General features: G+C 40.9%; 1 protein-coding gene across 5 annotated transcripts in view; it reads left to right on the top strand.

Moving 5' to 3' along the window:
- The window catches only part of TTBK2 (tau tubulin kinase 2), a 159293-nt gene extending 139008 nt beyond the window's left edge, over positions 1-20285 (top strand). For all 5 annotated transcript variants that reach the window (XM_012442310.2, XM_064365958.1, XM_064365957.1 and 2 more), the window contains 2 exons: positions 10537-11807; positions 18942-20285. In XM_012442310.2, coding sequence (XP_012297733.1) covers positions 10537-11807; positions 18942-19404 — 1734 coding nt within the window. In that variant the 3' untranslated portion in view covers positions 19405-20285. The remainder of the gene's footprint in view (positions 1-10536; positions 11808-18941) is intronic.
- The last annotated feature ends 556 nt before the right edge of the window (positions 20286-20841 follow it).

Here is a 20841-nt window from a genome sequence, read left to right as displayed (position 1 = left end):
TTCTGACAGATATGATGAGGGCCTAAACTGTGAAAATCTCAGTGAAGATTTGAGAGACATTGCAGTGGTAAACTTTATTTGAAAAAGCAGTTCCATGTGGCTTTTCCTGGCATGCATCACTAAAAATACAAAAATTAGCTGGGTGTGGTGGGGCATACCTGTAATCCCAACTACTCAGGAGGCTGAGGCAGGAGAATTGCTTGAACCCGGGAGGCAGAGGTTGCAGTGAGCAGAGGTCGCTCCACTGCACTCCAGCCTGGGCGACAGGGTGAGACTCTGTCTCAAAAATAATAATAATGAACATTTTATATATATATATATATATATATATATATATATATATATATATAATTGTTAGCAGTAATCATCATATAGTACTATGGAACACTAGAAGTTATTTGTTCTGTCTAGCTATAATTTTTTTATTTAACAAATCTTTCCTATCTCCCCATTCCCTCTACTCATCCCAGCCTCTAATAACCTTTCTTCTACTTTTTACTTAAGCAAACTAAATTTTTTTAGCTTCCTCATATTAGAACGTGGTATTTGTCTTCCTTTGCCTGACTTATTTAACATAACAGCCTCCAGTTCCATCCATGTTGCCATGAATGACAGGATTTTGTTTTTTTATGTCTGAATAGGATTCCATTGTTTATATATACCACATTTTCTTTTCTTTTCTTTTTCTTTTTCTTTTTTGTTTTTTTGAGACAAAGTCTCGCTCTGTCACCCAGAGTGGAGTGCAGTGGCGGCAATCTTGGCGCACTGCAACCATCACTTCCCGGGTTCAAGCAGATCTCCTGCCTCACCCTCGAGTAGCTGGGACTACAGGCACGTGCCACCATGCCTGGCTAATTTTTGTATTTTTAGTAGAGATAGGATTTTGCCATGTTGGCCAGGCTTGTCTCTAACCCCTCACCTCAGGTGATCCACTTGCCTTGGCCTATCAAAGTGCTGGGATTACAGGCGTGAGCCATCGGGCCCGGCCGATATACCACATTTTCTTGATCCACTCATCTGTTGTTGTACACTTGGGTTGATTACATATTTTGGCTATTGTGAACAGTGCTGCAGTAAACATGGGTGTGCAGGTATCTCTTCAATATACTGATTTTCCCAGTAGTGGGATTGCTGAATTGTATGGTAGTTCTATTTGTAGTTTTTTGAGGAACCTACATACTGTTCTCCATAGTAACTATAGATTCCCACTGTATTAATCTGTTTTTACGCTGCTGATAAAGACATACCTGAGACTGGGCAATTTACAAAAGAAAGAGGTTTAATTGGACTTACAGTTCCACATGGCTGGGGAGGCCTCACAATCATGGTGGAAAGGCAAGGAGGAGCAAGTCACATCTTAATGTCGATGGTGGCAGGCAAAGAGCTTGTGCAGGAAAACTCCCCCTTATAATAACCATCAGATCTTGTGAGACTTACTCACTATCAAGAGAATAGCATGAGAAACACCTGCCCCTATGATTCAGTTACCTCCCACTGGGTCCCTCCCACAGTACGTGAGAATTCAAGATGAGATTTGGGTAGGGACATAGCCAAACCATATCACCCACCAACGCTGTATTTGAGAGTTCCCTTTTCTCTGCATCCTTGCCAGCATTTGTTATTTATTGTCTTTTTGATGATAGCCATTTTTACTGGGGTGATATAATATCTCATTGTGGTTTTGATTTGCATTTCCCTGATGACTAGTGATATTGAGCATTTTTTTCATGGATTTGTTGGCCATTTGTATATCTTCTTTTGAGAAATGTCTGTTTCAACCATTTGCCCATTTTCTAATGACATTTTTTTCTTTTTTCTTTTTTTTTTTTTTTTGGCTGTTGAGATGTTTGAGTTCCTTATATACTCTGGATATTAATCCCCTGTCAGATGAGTAGTTTGCAGATGTTCTCTTCCATTCTGTAGGTTATCTTTTCACTCTATTGACTGTTTACTGTGAAGCAGGTTTCTAGCTTGATATAATCCCATTTATTTTTGCTTTTGTTGTCTGTGCTTTTGAAGTGTCATTCATAAAGTATTTTCCGAGACCAATGTTCTGAAACATTTACCCTATGTTTCTTCTAGTAGTTTCATAGTTTTGGGCCTTGCATTTAGGTCTTCAGTCTATTTTGAGCTGATTTTTATATAGGGTGAGAGATGGGATCTAGTTTCATTGTTCTGCATGTGCATATCTAGTTTTTCCAGCATCATTTATTGAAGAGACTGTTCTTTCCCCAATGAATGCTGTGGTGCCTGTCAAAAATCTGTAGATAAATGGATTTATATCTGGATTCTCTGTTCTTTTCTGTTGGTCTATGTGTCTATTTTTATGCCAGTACCATGCTGTTTTGGTTACTATAGCTTTGCAGTATAATTTGAAATTAGTTAGTGTTATACCTTCAGCTTTTGTTTTGTATTTTTGCTCAGGATTACTTTAGCTATATGGGGTCAGATTGTTTTTTCTATTTCTGCGAAGAATGTCATTGGTATTTTGATAGGGATTGCAGTGAATCTGTAGCACTTCAGGTACTATAGACATTTAAACACTATTAATTTAGCAATATTAATCATTCCAATACACGAGCATGGGATATCTTTCCATTTTGTTATGTGTCTTCTTCAATTTCTTTCATCAGTGTTTTATAGTTTTACTTGTAGAGATCTTTCACTTCTTTGGTTAAATTTATTCCTAGTTATTTGCTTGCTTAACAAATAAAATACAGCAAATCTAGTAGATCCTGCAGGATCTACTTTATTAAAAAATTTTATTTTTGTCTGCCTGAGTTATTCAGAAGACTTGTCTTCAAGTTCAGAAGTTCTGCCTGGTCTAGTCTGTTGTTGAAGCTCTCAATTGTATTTTTTTTTAATTCACATTGAATTCTTTTTTTTTTTTTTTGAGATGGAGTCTGACTCTGTTGCCCAGGCTGGAGTGCAGTCGCATGATCTCAGCTCATTGCAATCTCTCCCTCCTGGTTCAAATGATTCTCCTGCCTCAGCCTCCTGAGTAGCTGGGATTACAGGCACAAGCTACTACACCTGGCTAATTTTTTATATTTTAAATAGAAATGGGGTTTCACCATGTTGGCCAGGCTACTCTGGAACTCCTGATCTCAAGTGATCTGCCCTCCTCAGCCTCCCAGAGTGCTGGGATTACAGGCCTGAGCCACCACACCTGGCCCATTTAATAACTTTAGTGCTAAGATCTGTTTGCTTCTTTTTTATGATATCTATTTCTATTGAATTTTTCATTGAAATCATGAATTGTTTTTATTTTATTGAATTATCTTTATTATCTTGTATCTCACTGAGTTTCTTTAAAATTATTATTATTTTTATAGGATTTTATATATTTCCTTATGATTGGGGTCTGTTACTGGAGAATTATTGTTTCTTGGGAGGTGTCCTGTTTCCTTGCTTTTTCATGTTTCATGTGTCCCTATGTTAACTTCTATCCATCTGGTGGAACAGTTGACTCTCCTAATTTTATGGAATAGGTTTCATAGGGAAAGACATGGGTCTTGGGGTATCAGTTGTGGGGTACCTTGGCTTTGATGTTAGGTGGATGCAATAGTTTAGTCTTATGGAATTTCTTCAGCTGTAACCCATGCTAGTGATGTTTGCAAGTGTCCCTGTGGCCTAAGGTGAGAGAGTTTTTGGCAGTGTTGGCATGGTTTCTCTGGGTGTGGTCTCAACAGGCTGCTTCTCATGTCAGCGTATGCATGTGCATACAAGTGGGTCAGCCAGTTTGCAGTCTGGCTCACTGGGGTTGGGGCCACAGTTCTGTTACTCTGGCCAGGGACATGGGCTTATGGCTGCTTGGCTCCTCTGGGAGGCATACCTGCCAGGGGCAGGCTCCACAGGCTGTTTCTCAGGTCCAAGGCACAGGTGTGCAGCTGCTCAGCTGGCCTGGGGGTGTATCTGCCAGGAGCCTGCCTGAGCCAGCTGGCCCTGAGTGCTGGCAAATACACTGACCTGAGGGTGGGTCTGCCCTGTGCGGGACTACCAGACTGTTTTTCTACCTAGAAGTGTGAATGTCAGGGGTTAGTTTTCCTGCTGTGTAGGACTCGAATCACAGCTGATCCTGAGCCCAGGCTCCAAGCAGTCAGGGTCATGGCATTGTAGCCCCAGCCACCTGTGTGAGCTTGGTGGAATGAAGATGAAGCCCAATGGCTCGAGAGGTGCAGTGGCTTCTGGCCCCCAGAACAGGGTGCACTCCAGAAGTGGCTCTGGTGTAAGGGTGACACTAAGCTGTGGCAACTTGGCTCACAGGGGTGGGCGAGAATGCTCACCTTGTTCTCCTAATCTTGAGCAAAGCAGCTGTGTGAATTTTTGGCAGTTCTCCAAACTGGGCTCTGGGCCTGCAAGGACTGTGGGATTCTCTGGTAGTAGGAATTGTAGGTGTTTGCAGTGGCATTGAGGGCTGATGAGGGTCTTCTGCTTACCTTTTTCCCACAACAGAAAGTCCCTCCTGACTCCAGCCCAATCTGGGCTTAAGAAATGGGGGAGCAGAGGCTGGGTGCCTCCATGCTGCCTTCCTGGGCTTTTTTTTTTTTTTTGAGATGGAGTCTTGCTCTGTCGCCCAGGCTGGAGTGCAGTGGTGCGATCTCGGCTCACTGCAACCTCCACCTTTCTGGTTTAAGCGATTGTCCTGCCTCAGCCTCCCAAGTAGTTGGGATTACAGGTGCGCACCACCACTCCTGGCTAATTTTGGGGTTTTGTTGTTGTTGTTTTTAGTAGAGACAGGGTTTTACCATTTTGGCCAGGCTGGTCTCGAACTCTTGACCTCAGGTGATCCACCCACCTCGGCCTCCCAAAGTGCTAGGATTACAGGCGTGAGCCACTGCACCCAGCTGTTTTTGGGCTTCTGAACATCACCACCTTTCCACTCTCCCGCTGGACTCCAGGGCTCTCTCCCTTTCACCCTCCAGTCAAATATTAGCTGTTTGTTGCCTTGGTCCTTTCTTGTAGGGAGGAGAGTACCAGGTGCTTCTAGTCATCCATCCTGTTCCTAATTTCTTTTCATATGGCCTCTTATCACTGCTGTGTACTATTTCTTAATTGAAATTAAAATTTGATAGATACAATCGTGGTTCAGTAATTGTTGTAGTTTTATATATAATTTTCAACATTTCTGTAAAGTATTATATAAAGCTGCTTTAAACAAAAGAGATCTGTGGTGGAATTTGAATAGCTAAAATTTAACTTTTTAATAGCTGAGGCTGTATGAGGTACCAATAAATTATTCTACTATGTATATCTCTGCTAAATTATTTGTCTTTGTCAACAAATAAAAATGAGACATAGAAATTTCATATACAACATTATTTTCATTTGGAAGATAGGCTATTTGGAATGAATGTTGAATTTCACAAAGTTTTTATTATCTTAGTAACATTAGAATCCTTGAATGAGAGAAAAGTAAAAGGATAATTTGTAAGTTAAAATGCAAATGGTAGTTGGTGTGCAGTTCATTGTTTCTCACTAGTGGCTAGTTTGAAACATGGAGTGACTGAAGAATAGTGAGGCTGCTTTACCTGAACTATTAACTCTGACACTAATTTTAGTCAAACTTAGTACTAGGCATTAATAGAACTAAGAAACTATGAAAGAAATGGAAAATATTGAGATCCTTTTCTAATTCTTTAAAAAGATGTACATAATACAATTATAGAACAGAAGAAAGGAAATGATCGAATTAATGTTATAATGAAATGTTTGTAAATTATGGAAATTAAAGATATAAAAGATGCATATGGCTTACTGGCAAATTATTTATTTGGTTCATTTGTAGAGTGTTCCAAGTATGAGAACTGCTTTTATGTCTTCATAGTTTAAGGAAGCTTTTGCAGCTTCACTTGGAATTAGCTTTCTCTTCTCCATACTCAACTGTTGATCCTTGGTTTTCTCCTTTTATTTTGTCAGATAATGTTATTGCAGACTTAGTTTCCCAGACTTTATTTGAGTGTGTAGTGCTTGTCAGTAGGCTGTACTGTGCTGTGCACAACTTTAAAAATCCTGAAGTCCTATCTGTGACTTCTTGGCTGTGTTTTTCTTCATTTGTGAATTTGTGTTAGTAATAGTATTCTGAATAGGCACAGTGGCTCATACCTGTAATCCCAGCACTTTGGAAGCTTTAGTCAGGAGCATGTCTTGAGCGCAGGAATTCAAGACCAGCCTGGGCAACATTGTGAGACCCTATCTGTAAAAAAAATTTTTTTAATTAGCTGGATATGGTGCTGCGTTCCTGTAGTCTCAGCTACTTGGGAGGCTGAGGTGGATGGATTGCTTGAGCCCAGGAGTTGCAGGCTGCAGTGAGCTGTGATTGTACCACTGCACTCTAGCCAGGGTGACAGCAAGACTCTGTCTCTAAAATAATAATAATAATAATAATAAAATGATAATAGTACCCTATTAAAATATAAAGAAGCTATGAAATGAGGTTTGTAAAAAATGATTTGGGGAATATCTTATGAAATTTAAAGTCCTATGGAAATATATGAGAATAGTTTATGCACAGTTTATTGTAATTGCTCAGAATCTTTTTAAGAAAAATTCTCCTGTCTGGTGATTCATATATATGTTTATTATTGTTGTTGGTTATTTTTTATTTATTTTTTTTTTTTGAGGCAGGGTCTTGCTATGTTGCCCAGGCTGGTCTCAAACTCCTGGGCTCAAGCAATCTTCCTGCTTCAGGCTCTTGAGTAGCTGGAATTATAGACACAGGCCACCATGCTTGGCTCATATATATTTTTTATGTATAAAATTGTCACTTTTTTTATACCACATATACATACACATTTATATCTTGAATCTAAAATGAGTTAATCTCAGAACTGTAGAAATTAACCCTAGCATCAATCTCAGAAGACCAATGGAGTTTTTTTGTTTTTTGGTTTTTTTTGAGAAAGAGTGTTGCTCTCTTGCCCAAGCTGGAGTGCAGTGGCATGATCTCAGCTTACTGCAACCTCCACCTCCCAAGTAGCTGGGATTATAGGTGGCCACCAACACGCCCAGCTAATTTTTGGTGGGTTTTTTTTGTTTTGTTTTGTTTTGTTTTTTTTTTGAGGCAGAGTTTTGCTCTTGTTTCCCAGGCTGGAGTGCAATGAGGCAATCTAGGCTTACCGCAACCTCTGCTTCCAGGGTTCAAGCAAATCTCCTATCCCAGCCTCCCAGTAGCTGGGATTACAGGCATGTGCCACCATACCTGGCTAATGTTGTATTTTTAGTAGAGACAAGGTTTTTCCATGTTGGTCAGGCTGGTCTTGAACTCCTGACCTCAAGTGATCCACCCGCCTCGGCCTCCCAAAGTGCTGGGATTACAGGCCTGAGCCACCGTGCCTGGCCTAGATTTGTTTGTTTGTTTGTTTTGTTTTGAGAAGTAGTATTGGTCTGTCACCAGGCCGGAGTGCAGTGGCATGATCTTGGCTCACTGCAGCCTCCGCCTCCTAGGTTCAAGTGATTCTTCTGCCTTAGCCTCCCAAGTAGCTGGGACTACAGGTGCATGCTACTACTCCCAGCTAATTTTTGTATTTTTGGCAAAGATGGGGTTTCACCATGTTGGCCAGGATGGTCTCAATTTCTTGACCCCGTGATCCACCCGCCTGGGCCTCCCAAAGTGCTAGGATTATAGGCATGAGCCACCATGCCCGGTCCAATTTTCGTATTTTTAGTAGAGATGTGGTTTTACCATGTTGGCTAGGCTGGTCTTGAACTCCTGGCCCGGAGTATTATTTTTATAGCACTGCTGTGTTCATTTTGGCTGATGTACTTAAAATTACATATAATAACGAGGTGACTGGGTTTTTGGGTTTTGTTTGTTTGTTTGTTTTGGAGACAGAGTCTGGCTCTGTCACCCAGGCTGAAGGGCAGTGGCATAATCTCAGCTCACTGCAACCTCTGCCTCCCGGGTTCAAGCAGTTTTCCCACCTCAGTCTCCCAAAAAGCTGGGATTACAAGTGCCCACCACCATGCCTGGCTAATTTTTTGTATTTTTAGTAGAGATGGGGTTTCACCATTTTGGCCAGGCTGGTCTTGAACTCCTGACCTCAGGTGATCTGCCTGCCTTGGCCTCCCTCAGTGCTGGGATTATAGGCATGAAGCCACCATACCCAGCCCAATTTTGATTATAGGTTATCATCTCCCTTGTTATTTGACATTTAATATAATTTCACACTTGCTTTTCTTATCATGGTCACTTTTGGGTCCATTTACTAAGAAGTAAATTTTGAAAAGTGAATTACTATAAATTTTAGATTTCAACGTCAGTTAAAAAATATGCTAGAAAATTGCCATCTGCCTAAATATATTTTAGAATAATTAAAATAAAACAGAAGTATGAGATAACTTCCTGAAGGAAAATAGCACCAAGAGAACCTAATGCTTTTTCCCAAGATCATTTTAGATTTGCGCTTATTCTAAGAGTTTAGATCTAAGCCCAAATAACCTGTCTTGGATTAGCCTGAAAGATCCTCAGGACCCTGCTTCCTTTTAGGAGCTATTCCAGGACATTAATTAGGTGTTTTTTTCCTGGGCTGGGCTTAGGACAAGCTTTACATATCCATGAGTTTTACATATCCATGTGCAACTAATAGTATTCCTAACACAGAGTGAAATAGATCTAAACATCTTAGCTGACCCTGGAACCACATGGTTTCTTGGTGTCTTTGGACTAGAGATTGAATCTAAACTAAATCTCCCATGACTACTCCAAATTCATTCTGCATTGTATTCAGACCAATTTCTATAGTTTTCCTAGAACTTAATGGGTCTTATTAAGTGATTTGAACTTACTTGTTTTCTCAAAAAGACTTTTTTTCTTTACCTATTTATATAGTTATTTTCAGCCTACTTACATGTCACTTCAGGTGATATGAAAATATAAAAACTTTAGGTATCTTAAGGAAGGACATTCTTAGTAGATAATGAATCTTATTTCATATAGAATTAAAACTACTTCAGTGAAAGGGGAGTAGATTTTCACTTCTCGTAGGCTTGATCTTTAAAAATTGGCCAGGTGTGGGCCGGGCACGGTGGTTCACGCCTGTAATCCCAGCACTTTGGGAAGCTGAGGCAGGTGGATCACCTGAGGTCAGGACTTCAAGACCAGCCTGACCAACATGGTGAAATCCCATCTCTACTAAATATACAAAAATAAGCTGGGCATGGTGGCGGTCACCTGTAATCCCAGCTACTCGGGAGGCTGAGGCAGGGAGAATCGCTTGAACCCAGGAGGCAGAGGTTGCAGTGAGCTGACATCACGCCTCCTGGGCGTGAAAAGCTCCTCCAAAAGAAATCTTATCAGCCAGACTTAGCAATAAGCAAACTTATTGCTCCCCAGCCTGGGCAACGGAGCGAGGCTCCATCTCTCTCTCACACACACACATACACACACACACACACACACACACACACAAAATTGGCCAGGTGTGGTGACTTACACTTGTAATCCAGCACTTTGGGAGGCTCAGGCAGATGGATCACTTGAGCTCAGGAGTTTGAAACTAGCCTGGTCAACATGGTGAAACTCCATCTCTCCAAAAAACACAAAAATTAGCCAGGTGTGGTGGTGCATGTCTGTAGTCCCAGCTACTCAGGAGGCTGCGGTGGGAGGATTACTTGAGGTTGGAAAGCAGAGGGTGCAGTAAACCAAGATCGTACCACTACACTCCAGCCTAGGTGACACAGAGTGACCCTGTCTCAAAAAAAGAAAAAGAAAAATTGAGAAATCATGAAATATTTGTAAATACTTTTGTATGTCTTTACTTATAGGAAGATATAATCTAGTATTTAATAGAATTTATGGAAAACAACAAAATGCATGAAAATTTGGAGTTTTTCAATGAACAATTATTTGCCAATAAGTTTTTTCCTATAATCCTATATCTGGCTTCTGGCAGGAAATAGATGGCATACTCAAAGGGACTTGGAGATAATTTAATGTAAGGAATTTTTTACAGATGTATGAGCAGAGTTAAGAGAGCCAATGGGACCAGCAACAGAGGGAGCCATTCCTACCATCAGTACTGAAAGGGGAGTAGAAGTAGCTGTTTGCGGAACCTGGCGAGAGTGATAGCTGAGAGAGAGGCCACAAGAAGGGAGCTGTGGCCAGGATAGTGGAATGTAGCCATCACCAACACCACAGTCCTCAGTGGGGAAGCAAGAATCATTACCCAGCCTTCTCTTGCCTGTAAGCCTCTGATTCTCTGTTGGTACCATCCATTGAGCAGATCTAACCACAAATCAGAAAGCAAGGAAGCACAGAAGGTGCAGTCCTTAGAAATTAGTCTTCCAGGGCCTAAAGCGCACCAAAGAAGGGGCAGGGATAAACCTACAGGGAGAGACTGTTCTGCACAGTTTCTGAGTAGGGTAGCTTGAGTGTCATTCATTGTTATTCAGAATTGTTCCATTTTTCATGTAAGTTGGGCAGACCTGGTCAACATCTGTGTTCTTCCTATAAATTATAATTTGAGGTGTTAAACCTCAATATCTTTATTGATATCTTACATAATTACATTTTAATTTTTTCTCCCCCTTCTCCAGATTACAATTCCTAGACCTTCTGTGGCATCTACGCAGTCAACTTCAGGAAGCTTTCACTATGGTCAGCAGCCAGAGAAGAAAGATCTTCAGCCCATGGAGCCCACTGTGGAACTTTACTCTCCAAGGGAAAACTTCTCTGGCTTGGTTGTGACAGAGGGTGAACCTCCTAGTGGAGGAAGCAGAACAGATTTGGGGCTTCAGATAGATCACATTGGTCATGACATGTTACCCAACTTTAGAGAAAGTAACCAATCTCAAGATCTGGGACCAAAAGAACTTCCTGATCATAAAAGACTGGTTGTGGGAGAATTTGAAAATCTCCCTGGGGAGAATGAAGAGAAAAGCATCCTTTTAGAGTCAGATAATGAAGATGAGAAATTAAGTAGAGGGCAGCATTGTGTTGAGCTCTCCTGTCTCCCAGATTTGTTAATGGTGGAAAAGGATCACTCAGCTACTACTGAACCTCTTGATGTGACAAAAACACAGACTTTTAGTGTGGTGCCAAATCAAGACAAAAATAAGGAGGTAATGAAGCTTCTGACAGTTGGAACTTCAGAAATTTCTCCCAGAGACATTGACCCACATGCTGAAGGTCAGATAGGCCACGTGGCAGAAATGCAAAAAAGTAAGATATCTAAGGATGATGACATCATGAATGAAGACTTGCCGGGTCATCAAGGAGACTTCTCTACTTTTTTGCACCAAGAGGGTAAGAGAGAGAAAATTGCCCCTAGAAATGGAGAACTGTTTCATTGTGTTTCAGAGAATGAACATGGTGCCCCAACCCGGAAGGATATGGTTAGGTCATCCTTTGTAACTAGACACAGCCGAATCCCTGTTTTAGCACAAGAGATAGACTCAACTTTGGAATCATCCTTTCCAGTCTCTGCAAAAGAAAAGCTCCTCCAAAAGAAATCTTATCAGCCAGACTTAGTCAAGCTTCTGGTGGAAAAAAGACAATTCAAGTCCTTCCTTGGCGACCTCTCAAGTGCCTCTGATAAATTGCTAGAAGAGAAACTAGCTACTGTTCCTGCTTCCTTTTGTGAGGAGGAAGTCCTCACTCCCTTTTCAAGACTGACAGTAGATTCTCACCTGAGTAGGTCAGCTGAAGATAGCTTTCTGTCACCCATCATCTCCCAGTCTAGAAAGAGCAAAATTCCAAGGCCAGTTTCATGGGTCAACACAGATCAAGTCAATAGCTCAACTTCATCTCAGTTCTTTCCTCGGCCACCACCAGGAAAGCCACCCACAAGGCCTGGAGTAGAAGCCAGGTAATGCTGTGTGCTCTCCCTGTGTTAAGTGTAACACCATTTCTATATCTGCTTTATATACTCCATCAAAGGTATCATTTCTGTGTTGCCTGCTTCTTGGTATCTTTCTTTCCTCCCTTTCCCAGGCCTTACAGCCTAGTGCAGTGGAAGTAATAAGATTGATCCAGGTTAATTCTTTTTTTTTCTTCCAATTTATTGTGGCAAAATACATATAACATGAAATTTAGCATCTTAACATTTTTTTTTTTGTTTTTGTTTTTTTATTTTGAGACAGAGTCTCACTGTCGTACAGGCTGGAGTGCAGTGGCTCCATATCAGTCGACTGCAACCTCTGCCTCCTGCCTTCCAGAGATTCTCTTTCCTCAGCCACCTGAGTAGCTAGGATTACAGGCGTCTGCCACTACACCAGGCTAATTTTTGTATTTGTTTGTTTGTTTGTTTTTAGTAGAGATGGGGTTTTGCCATGTTGGCCAGGCTGGTCTCAAACTCCTGGCCCCAAGTGATCCACCTGCCTCGGCTTCCCAAAGTCCTGGGATTACAGGCTTGAGCCACCATGCCCGGCCGTATCGTAATCATTTTTTTTTTTTTTTTTTTGAGACAGAGTTTCGCTCTTGTTACCCAGGCTGGAGTGCAATGGCACGATCTTGGCTCACTGCAGTCTCCACCTCCTGGGTTCAAGCAATTCTCCTGCCTCAGCCTCCTGAGTTGCTGGGACTACAGGTGTACGCTACCATGCCCAGCTAATTTTTGTGTTTTTAGTAGAGACGGGGTTTCACCATGTTGACCAGGATGGTCTTAGTCTCTTGACCTCGTGATCCACCCACCTCGGCCTCCCAAAGTGCAGGGATTATAGGTGTGAGCCACTTCGCCTGGACCTTAATCATTTTTAAGTGTACAGTTCAGTGGTATGAAGTACATTCACATTGTTATGCAACCATCGCCACCATCTCTCTCCAGAACTCTTAATAGCTTATAAAACTGAAACTCTATATACCCGTTAAACCAGGGGTCCCCAACTTGCAGGCCACACCCTGTGGCCTGTTAGGAACCAGGCCACACAGCAGGAGATGAGTGGCCGGTGAGTGAGCATTACTGCCTGAGCTCCGCCTGCTGTCAGATCAGCCATGGCATTAGAGTCTCATAGGTATGTGAACCCTGTTGTGAACTGTGCATGTGAGGGATCTGGGTTACATGCTCCTTATGAGACTCTGATGCCTAATGATCTTGAGGTGGAACAGTTTCATCCGAAACCATTGCCTACCCCAGTCTATGGAAAAGTTGTCTTCCACGAAACTGGTCCCAGGTGCCAAAAAGGTTGGAGACTACTGCATTAAACAATAAATCCCCATTTCCTTCTTCCTTCCAGACTATGGCAATCACTAATCTACTTTTTGTCTCTATGATTTTGACTGCTCTGAATACTTCCTATGAAGTACAGTCACACAGTATTTGTCTTTTTGTGACTGGCTTATTTTACTTAGCATAGTATCTTCAAGGTTCATCTGTGTTGTAGCATGTGTCAGAATTTCCTTTTCTAATGCCGAATGATAAGGAGGAAGTTACTTTTGCCATTTGTTTTCTACAAGCCTTACAGCTATTTGCCCTTCATTTCCTGCATTACTATCTTCTTTTGTATTTAGCTGACTTTTTGTAGCAAACCATTTAAATTCTCATTTCCTTTTGTATATATTCTGCAGCTATTTTAAGTGGTTGCCATGGGTGTTACATTTAATATTCTTAAGTTACAACACTTTCATTTGGATTTATATCAGCTTAACTTCAATATCATGCAATAGCTCTGCTCCTTTCAGTCTCCAGCTCCACACCTTTCAACTGTTGATGTTACAAAATTACATATTTATACATTGTGTGTTCAAACACATAAACTAATAATTTTAAAAATGCATTAATCTCTTAATATAAAAAACAAAATGTGAAGTTACAAACCAGTGTTAGAAAAAGAAAGTATTGGTTTCTTAAATAATGCAGAGAACAAAAAGTGGAGTTATAGATTTCTTACAAGAATACTAGCTTTTATAATTGTCCATGTATTTGCCTTTATTAAGATCTTTATTCATATGCCTTCAGGTTCCTGTCTGGCGTCTCTTCTTTTCAATCTACAGGACTCCCTTTAGCATTTCTTGCAAGGCAATTCTGGTGGTAACAAACTCCCTTAGCTTTTATCTGAGAATATCTTAATTTCTCCCTCATTTCTGAAGGACGGTTTTGCCAGATATAGGATTCTTAGTTGACAGTTCTTTTAGTATTTTAAAAGAAGTACTTTAAAGTACTAACGTACTTTCAGCCTCCAGTGTTTCTGGTGAGAAATGTTCTGATAATTTTTTTGAGAATCTGAAGATTCTCTGTCTTTTCTCCTGACCTTATGATCTGTCCGCCTAGACCTCCTAAAGTGCTGGGATTACAGGCGTGAGTCACTGCACCCGACCAACCATTGTTTATTTATTAATTTTTAATATTCTCTCTGCCTCTTTCTCTTTTCTCCTTCCAGAACTCCCACAATGTGCATGCTAGTCTGTTTGATGGTCCCACAGGCCGTTTACTCTTTACTTTTCTTTACTCCTTTTTTTTTTCTATACCTCAGACTCAATACTTTCCATCGTCCTGTCTTCAAGTTTGCTGATTTTTTCTTCTGCCTGCTCAAATCTGCTTTTGAATCCCTCTAGTGAATTTTTTATTTTTGTGGTTGTACCTTTCAGTTCCAAATTTTTTTGGTTCTTTTTAGGTTTTCTATCTCTTATTGATATTTCCATTTTGTTCATACATTGTGTTCTTGACTTTCTCTGTGTCTTTAGTTCTTCAAGCATCTTTAAGATAGTTGTTTCAGAGTCTTTGGTAGATATGCCATCAGGTCTTTTTCAGGTACAGTTTCTGTTGATCTATTTTTTTTTTCCTTTGAATGGACCATACCTTCCTGTTTCTCTGTATGCTTTTTGATTTTTTTATTAAAAATTGGATATCTGAATCTAATAATGTGGTAACTCTGAAAATCAGATTTTCCCCTTTCCTTGGGATTTGCTGGGGGTTATTTATTTTTGTTTCTTGTTTCTTTTTTTTTTTTTTTAGACAGAGTCTCACTCTGTCATCTCGGCTAGAGTGCAGTGGCATGATCTTGGCTCACTGCAACCTCTACCTCCCAGGTTCAAATGATTCTCCTGCCTCAGCCTCCCAAGTAGCTGGGACTACAGGCACATGCCACCACACCCAGCTACTTTTTTGTATTTTTAGTAGAGACAGGGTTTCACTGTGTTAGCCAGGATGGACTCAATCTTCTGACCTCATGATCTGCCCGCCTTGGCCTCCCAAAATGCTAGGATTACAGGCATGAGCCATGTCACCTGGCCTCTTTTTGTTTTGAGACAGTCTCACTGTCACCCAGGTTGGAGTACAGTGGCATAGTCATGACTCATTGCAGCCTCTAACTCCTGGGCTCAGGTGATCCTCCTGCCTCAGGCTTCCCAGTAGCTGGACCTACAAGTGCATGCCAGCACACCTGGCTAATTTGTTTGTTTGTTTTTTGATGAGTGTAGACTGTCTTTGTGCTGAGGACCAGCCTGAGATATAAACCTAAGGTCTTGGACCTTTTCTGAGTCTGTACTTTTTCCCGAATAAGCATAGTAGCTTTCTCATTTCCCCAGTATGTGTGGTTGCTTTTGAATATACAAGTCTTTAATATCTGGCTCCCAAGAAGGGAAAAAAGAAAAATGATGGAAGGGAAAAAAGAGGACTAGCCCTTTTAAACCCCTAGCAGTCACTTCAGCCAGAAGAGAACCAGTTTCTAACAATGGGGAAAAGTGTAAGACTGACCACCCACATCTTTCTCTGTCCTTCTGTACTAAGAGGCAGCAATGAGTAATCAGAGTACATATCCCCAGTATTTGTAGGACAGGGTTCTTTTTGCCCACCTGGTTCTTGTAAGCTGTGTGCAAACTGCTCCAGAAGTAAGTGCACAGTTGCCTGCCACAGGGCTGGGGATGAGCTTCTGGGATGTTGTATATTCATGTCTTTTATGACATTTGGGGAGTTTCCAGCCATTTTTTTTTTTTTTTTTTTTGAAAACGGAATCTTCCTCTGTTGCCCAGGATCTAGGTTGTGCACTCCTTATGAGAATGGGGGCTGTTACTGTGCTAAGTTCTGAAATAAACTAAAATTAACTGTAAATGACAGTACAAGCCTTTTCCTGGAAGTTGAAAGCCTTTGGTAGACTCCAGATTTCCAAGATAATTACATCAGACTGAGTCTGCCAGTGCAGTTGCCTAGGTGGGGAGACAGATTCCTGGTGTTTCCTATTCTACTGTCTTCCCAGAATTTTCTCTGATCCATGTTAATTTTTGGCTGTCCTACTTTCTAGCAGTAAGAACCTCCATTTCCTCATCTATGAAATGGGTAAAATACTTGCTTAAGAGTTTTGGGAGGGTGAAATAAAGCCACATACATCTAGGACTTAGTACATTGCCTAGCATGCAGTAAAGATTATGTCTGTCTCCAACTGCATTTGGATAATCGGTAATTTTCTAGCTTTGTTCAGTCAGAATCTCGTTATTCATAATGCCATTATGATGTCAAATGCTAGTGAAGAATACATTGTCCATGATTTGATAAATGGACCCTGGTAACAATGCTGTTTATCTTCATTATAATGAATTAAACCAAAAAAATCCTATAGAAAATTTCCCTAGGCCTTTACTATATACAACCATACATATTAAAGAGACTGCTTTAGTATCTACTACATGCTATGCTTTTTATTTAAATATTCTCTTAATATATTTGACCACAGGATGTTTATATTTTGAGGAAGAGGGAAAAATATTGGGAGGTGGTAAACCAGTGAAGAGTGCTTTTCAGGGCCGGATGCGGTGGCTCACACCTTTAATCCCAGCACTTTGGGAGGCTGAGGCAGGCAGATTGCTTGAGCCCAGGAGTCTGAGACCAGCCTGGGCAACATGGTGAAACCTCATCGCTACAAGAATTAGCCTGGCACAGGTGGTACACAGCTGTAGTCCCTATTACTCAGGAGGCTGAGGTAGGAGGATCCTTTTATGAGTTGTTGGCTGTGTTCGTGTCAAAACATTTTATTGGGTTACTTTTTATTTTTTCTTCCTGTTGAGACAGAGTCCTGTATTTCAGTAGAGACAGGGATTTTGCCATGTTGGCCAGGCTGATTTCGAACCCCTGACCTCAAGCGATCCACCTGCTGTGGCCTCCTAAAGTGTTGGGATTACAGGCGTGAGCCACTGCACCCGACCTGGGTTACTTTCTGTAATTAACTCCCTTCTCTGCAAATGATATTGAAGATGTTTTATCCTAGTCTGAATTTTAACTTGGGTTGTAGTGCCTTTTGTTTAGTGTTCATGGAACTGAATTTTTTAATTAATTGTTTTATATCATGCGTAGGAAGGTACTTCAACCCTAATATTTTTTTAAAAGGTACTAATTTCTAGTGCCTTTATTGTTTTGTGCTTTGTGTATAAATTTATTATCTGACTAAAGTATATTATTACATATGATGCAAAGTTTTTTTCCAAGTAGTTAATGATATCTCAATACTAATTTCCTGTAGAAACATGGGGATCTTTTTGGATTCAATGCTCTGTTCTATTCATTTGTCTGTTCCTTTGCCCTAGGGTCGTTCTCACTATATAAGTTGGCATTCCCACTAAATACATTGTAGACTGCTTTATAGCAGGTTCCCCCCCCCCACTGCAGGGCACCACAGCAGGAGGCATTACCACCTGAGCTCTGCCTCCTATCAGATCAGCAGTGGGATCAGATTCCCATAGGAGCACGAACTGCACATGGGAGGGATCTAAGTTGCGCACTCCTTTTGAGAACCTAACTAATGCCTGATGATCTGGGTTGCATGCTCCTAATGAGAATCTAACTAATGGCTGATGATCTGAGGTGGGATAGTTTCATCCCAAAACCATCCTTGCCCCTCCTTTCCCCGTCGTGGAAAAATTGTCTTCCACAAAACTGGTCCCTGGTGCTAAAAAGGTTGGGGACCACACTTTTTAATGTTCCATTTTATTTGATTCTTAGGCCAAACTGGAAGGACATTTAGGGCAAAGAAGATATTTGCTATTCATATGAATACTCTTAGAATTCTGAGGCCCAAGGGCCAGGCGCTATGGTTCATGTTTGTAATCCCAGCACTTTGGGAGGTTGAGGCGGGAGGATTGCTGGAGCCCAGGAGTTTGAGACCAGCCTGGGCAATGTGGCAAAATTGTCTCTATAAATATACAAAAATTATCAAGGTGTGCACTATAGGTGCACAGCTGTAGTTCCAGCTACTCAGGAGGCTGAGGTGGGAGGACTGCATGAGCCCAGGAGGTCTAGACTACAGTGATCTGTGATCACGCCACTGTACTTCAGCCTGGGCGATAGAGCAAGACCCTGTTTAAAAAAAAAATCTGAGGCCCAAGCTCAGTTGCTGGAATGGGGGCGTGGGTTGGGCAGTCAGTTCCTGCATCCACCCTCCTTAATCCCAGGCCATTGACAGGAATAGAAACTGTGGTCCATAGAAACCAGTAACTACTCTTTTCTCTTGGAAATTATTAAATGAGTAGAATGTACATTTATCTGTAGTTCCTACTCTTGCTGAGTGTAGTTCATGTTGAAGACTTCTGGGTGACAGATCCTTGGCAGAAAAAAGAAAATTAAAAAAAAAAGACTTAAATGTGGGATTTCGTGTTTGCAGGATCCCTGTCCTAGTATCCTTACGCAATATGGTTTACTCTCTGTCTTATGTGCTAACATCCTAGAAACACTTAAATTCATCTGAAAATTAGCAGAGTAAACATGACGTAGGAGGAAGGGAACTAATATCATTTAAAGGCTTCTTCATGGCAGATGCTCATCTAAGTACTTGGGTCACTGCAACTTGGTCTGCTCAGTGACCCTGTGAGATAGACAGTATTCCCATTGAAAGCTGGGAGAGGTTAAAGAATTTTTCCAGGCTCATACAACTAGCATATGAAAGAGTAACCCATTATCCTGTTAGTCTATTTTTTGATTTCTATACACATCATTCACATTATGATTTGGGACATTGTGACTTTTTAGGGACACTCAAAATGAATTAAAATTAAAATATATTTTCTCTGTTCTTTTAAGGTTACGCAGATATAAAGTCCTAGGGAGTAGTAACTCTGACTCAGACCTTTTCTCCCGCCTGGCCCAAATTCTTCAAAATGGATCTCAGAAACCCCGGAGCACTACTCAGTGCAAGAGTCCAGGATCTCCTCACAACCCCAAAACACCACCCAAGAGTCCAGTTGTCCCTCGCAGGAGTCCCAGTGCCTCTCCTCGAAGCTCATCCTTGCCTCGCACGTCTAGTTCCTCACCATCTAGGGCTGGACGGCCCCACCATGACCAGAGGAGTTCATCCCCACATCTGGGGAGAAGCAAGTCACCTCCCAGCCACTCAGGATCTTCGTCCTCCAGGAGGTCCTGCCAACAGGAGCATTGCAAACCCAGCAAGAATGGCCTGAAAGGATCTGGCAGCCTCCACCACCACTCAGCCAACACTAAAACCCCCCCAGGGAAGAGTAAGCCAGCCAATAAACTCAGCAGATAGGAGCCAGGCTGCATCTCTTTGAAAGGTGTGAGATCTTCCTCCTAACCCTGATGCATGTGTGTCCCTGTACTGTCTGTTTAAAAAAATCAGTGTTGATCTTCTCTTGCAAAGGAAAGTAACATGATCAATTATTTATAAGAAGACATAAATACATGATAATGAATTACCTAAGGCAGGCAGCAAGCAGATCAGGAATCGACGTCTTTGTACAAGAAGGAAAAATAGAGCAAAAATCCAAGGTGGAGAAACTAATTAAAATGAGCTCTCATTTTTAAGCTGCCTTTGAAACAAGAGTTGAGGACAGGAGACAGAATGGAATTTTAGGGAGTTTGCCTAATTTTTTTAAGCCTCAACTCAAAGATTAAATAGCAAAAGTGAAACTCCTTCTTTGATATTTTCATTCAAAACTTTCCCACCCTGGAGAGTCATTGATCAGATACTATATTATGTAAGAAGTCTGTTGCCAGGGAGCCAGTACTTATATTTGGCTTGTGTGTTTATTTTGTGTATTGAGAATGAACACCTTCACTTGCCTCATTTCTAGTACCCTCCCTGGACTTCAGATTTTTTTTAAGTTTAGTATGTCTTATTTGATTCAGTCTCTCTGCTTTTATTTTATGGTCCTAATTGTACTTTCAAATCCAATTACTTTTTTTTTAGTTCCCTGATTTTTTTTTTAGAGCAACAGTTCTTAACCTACTATATTTTTATTATGAAAAGTAAGAAACTTAGGTAAAGGAAAGAAAAGTCTAACTAGAGCTACTTTGCAGGATTTTGTGTTTAAGGAGAGAAAGAAAATGTGGAGGAATAGCCTTCAAGATAGAAGAACCCCCTTCCTCCCTGTTAAGTGTCCTCCTTTAGAAACTTGAGTAGAAGGAAAACTGACCAGAGTAGACTGCTTCCTTACGTCTTCTGAGTTCCAGCTGTTTGAATATCAGCCTCCAAGATGATACTAAGGAAGCACAGTGCTTTGGAATGTAACTTGAGATTTAGAAATAAATTAGATGTATTACTGAGGCTTAGAATCCTCAAACTTTGTGTTTTATACATTTAGCCAATAAGGAATTAATATCTGGGGAAATAAATTTAGGCTAAATATTTCTCTTTTAATGTTTTATTACCTGCTTCTCCTGTGTTTTAGCTCAATATTTGGGCTTCTTGGCCTGATTTTCATATAATCTCAGTTTATGAAGCTGTAAAGAGGAAGATACTTATTCTAATCTCACTCTTCTAACAGGAATCAGGCAAAATGAAAGTATACCAGACATTTTAAATGGGCTCTTTTATACTCTCTAGGTGTTTTGTGTTGTAAAAGGTCAGGTAAATTGGTCTGCTTGTTGTTGAAATTTGCCTTCTAGCAAACATCTGTGCTTTGTTTGACCTTGTGTTTGCTGCCAAACCCCGTACGGTTGAATTGGGAAACAAAAAAAAAGAAAT

The sequence above is a fragment of the Aotus nancymaae genome, unplaced genomic scaffold (genome assembly GCF_030222135.1).
Source record: "Aotus nancymaae isolate 86718 unplaced genomic scaffold, 86718_ANA_hifiasm-v0.15.2.pri h1tg000062l, whole genome shotgun sequence".
In the NCBI taxonomy this organism is placed as follows: Eukaryota; Metazoa; Chordata; class Mammalia; order Primates; family Aotidae; genus Aotus; species Aotus nancymaae.
Note: the sequence above shows the minus strand (reverse complement) of the source record. Positions and strands in the feature narration are given on the sequence as shown.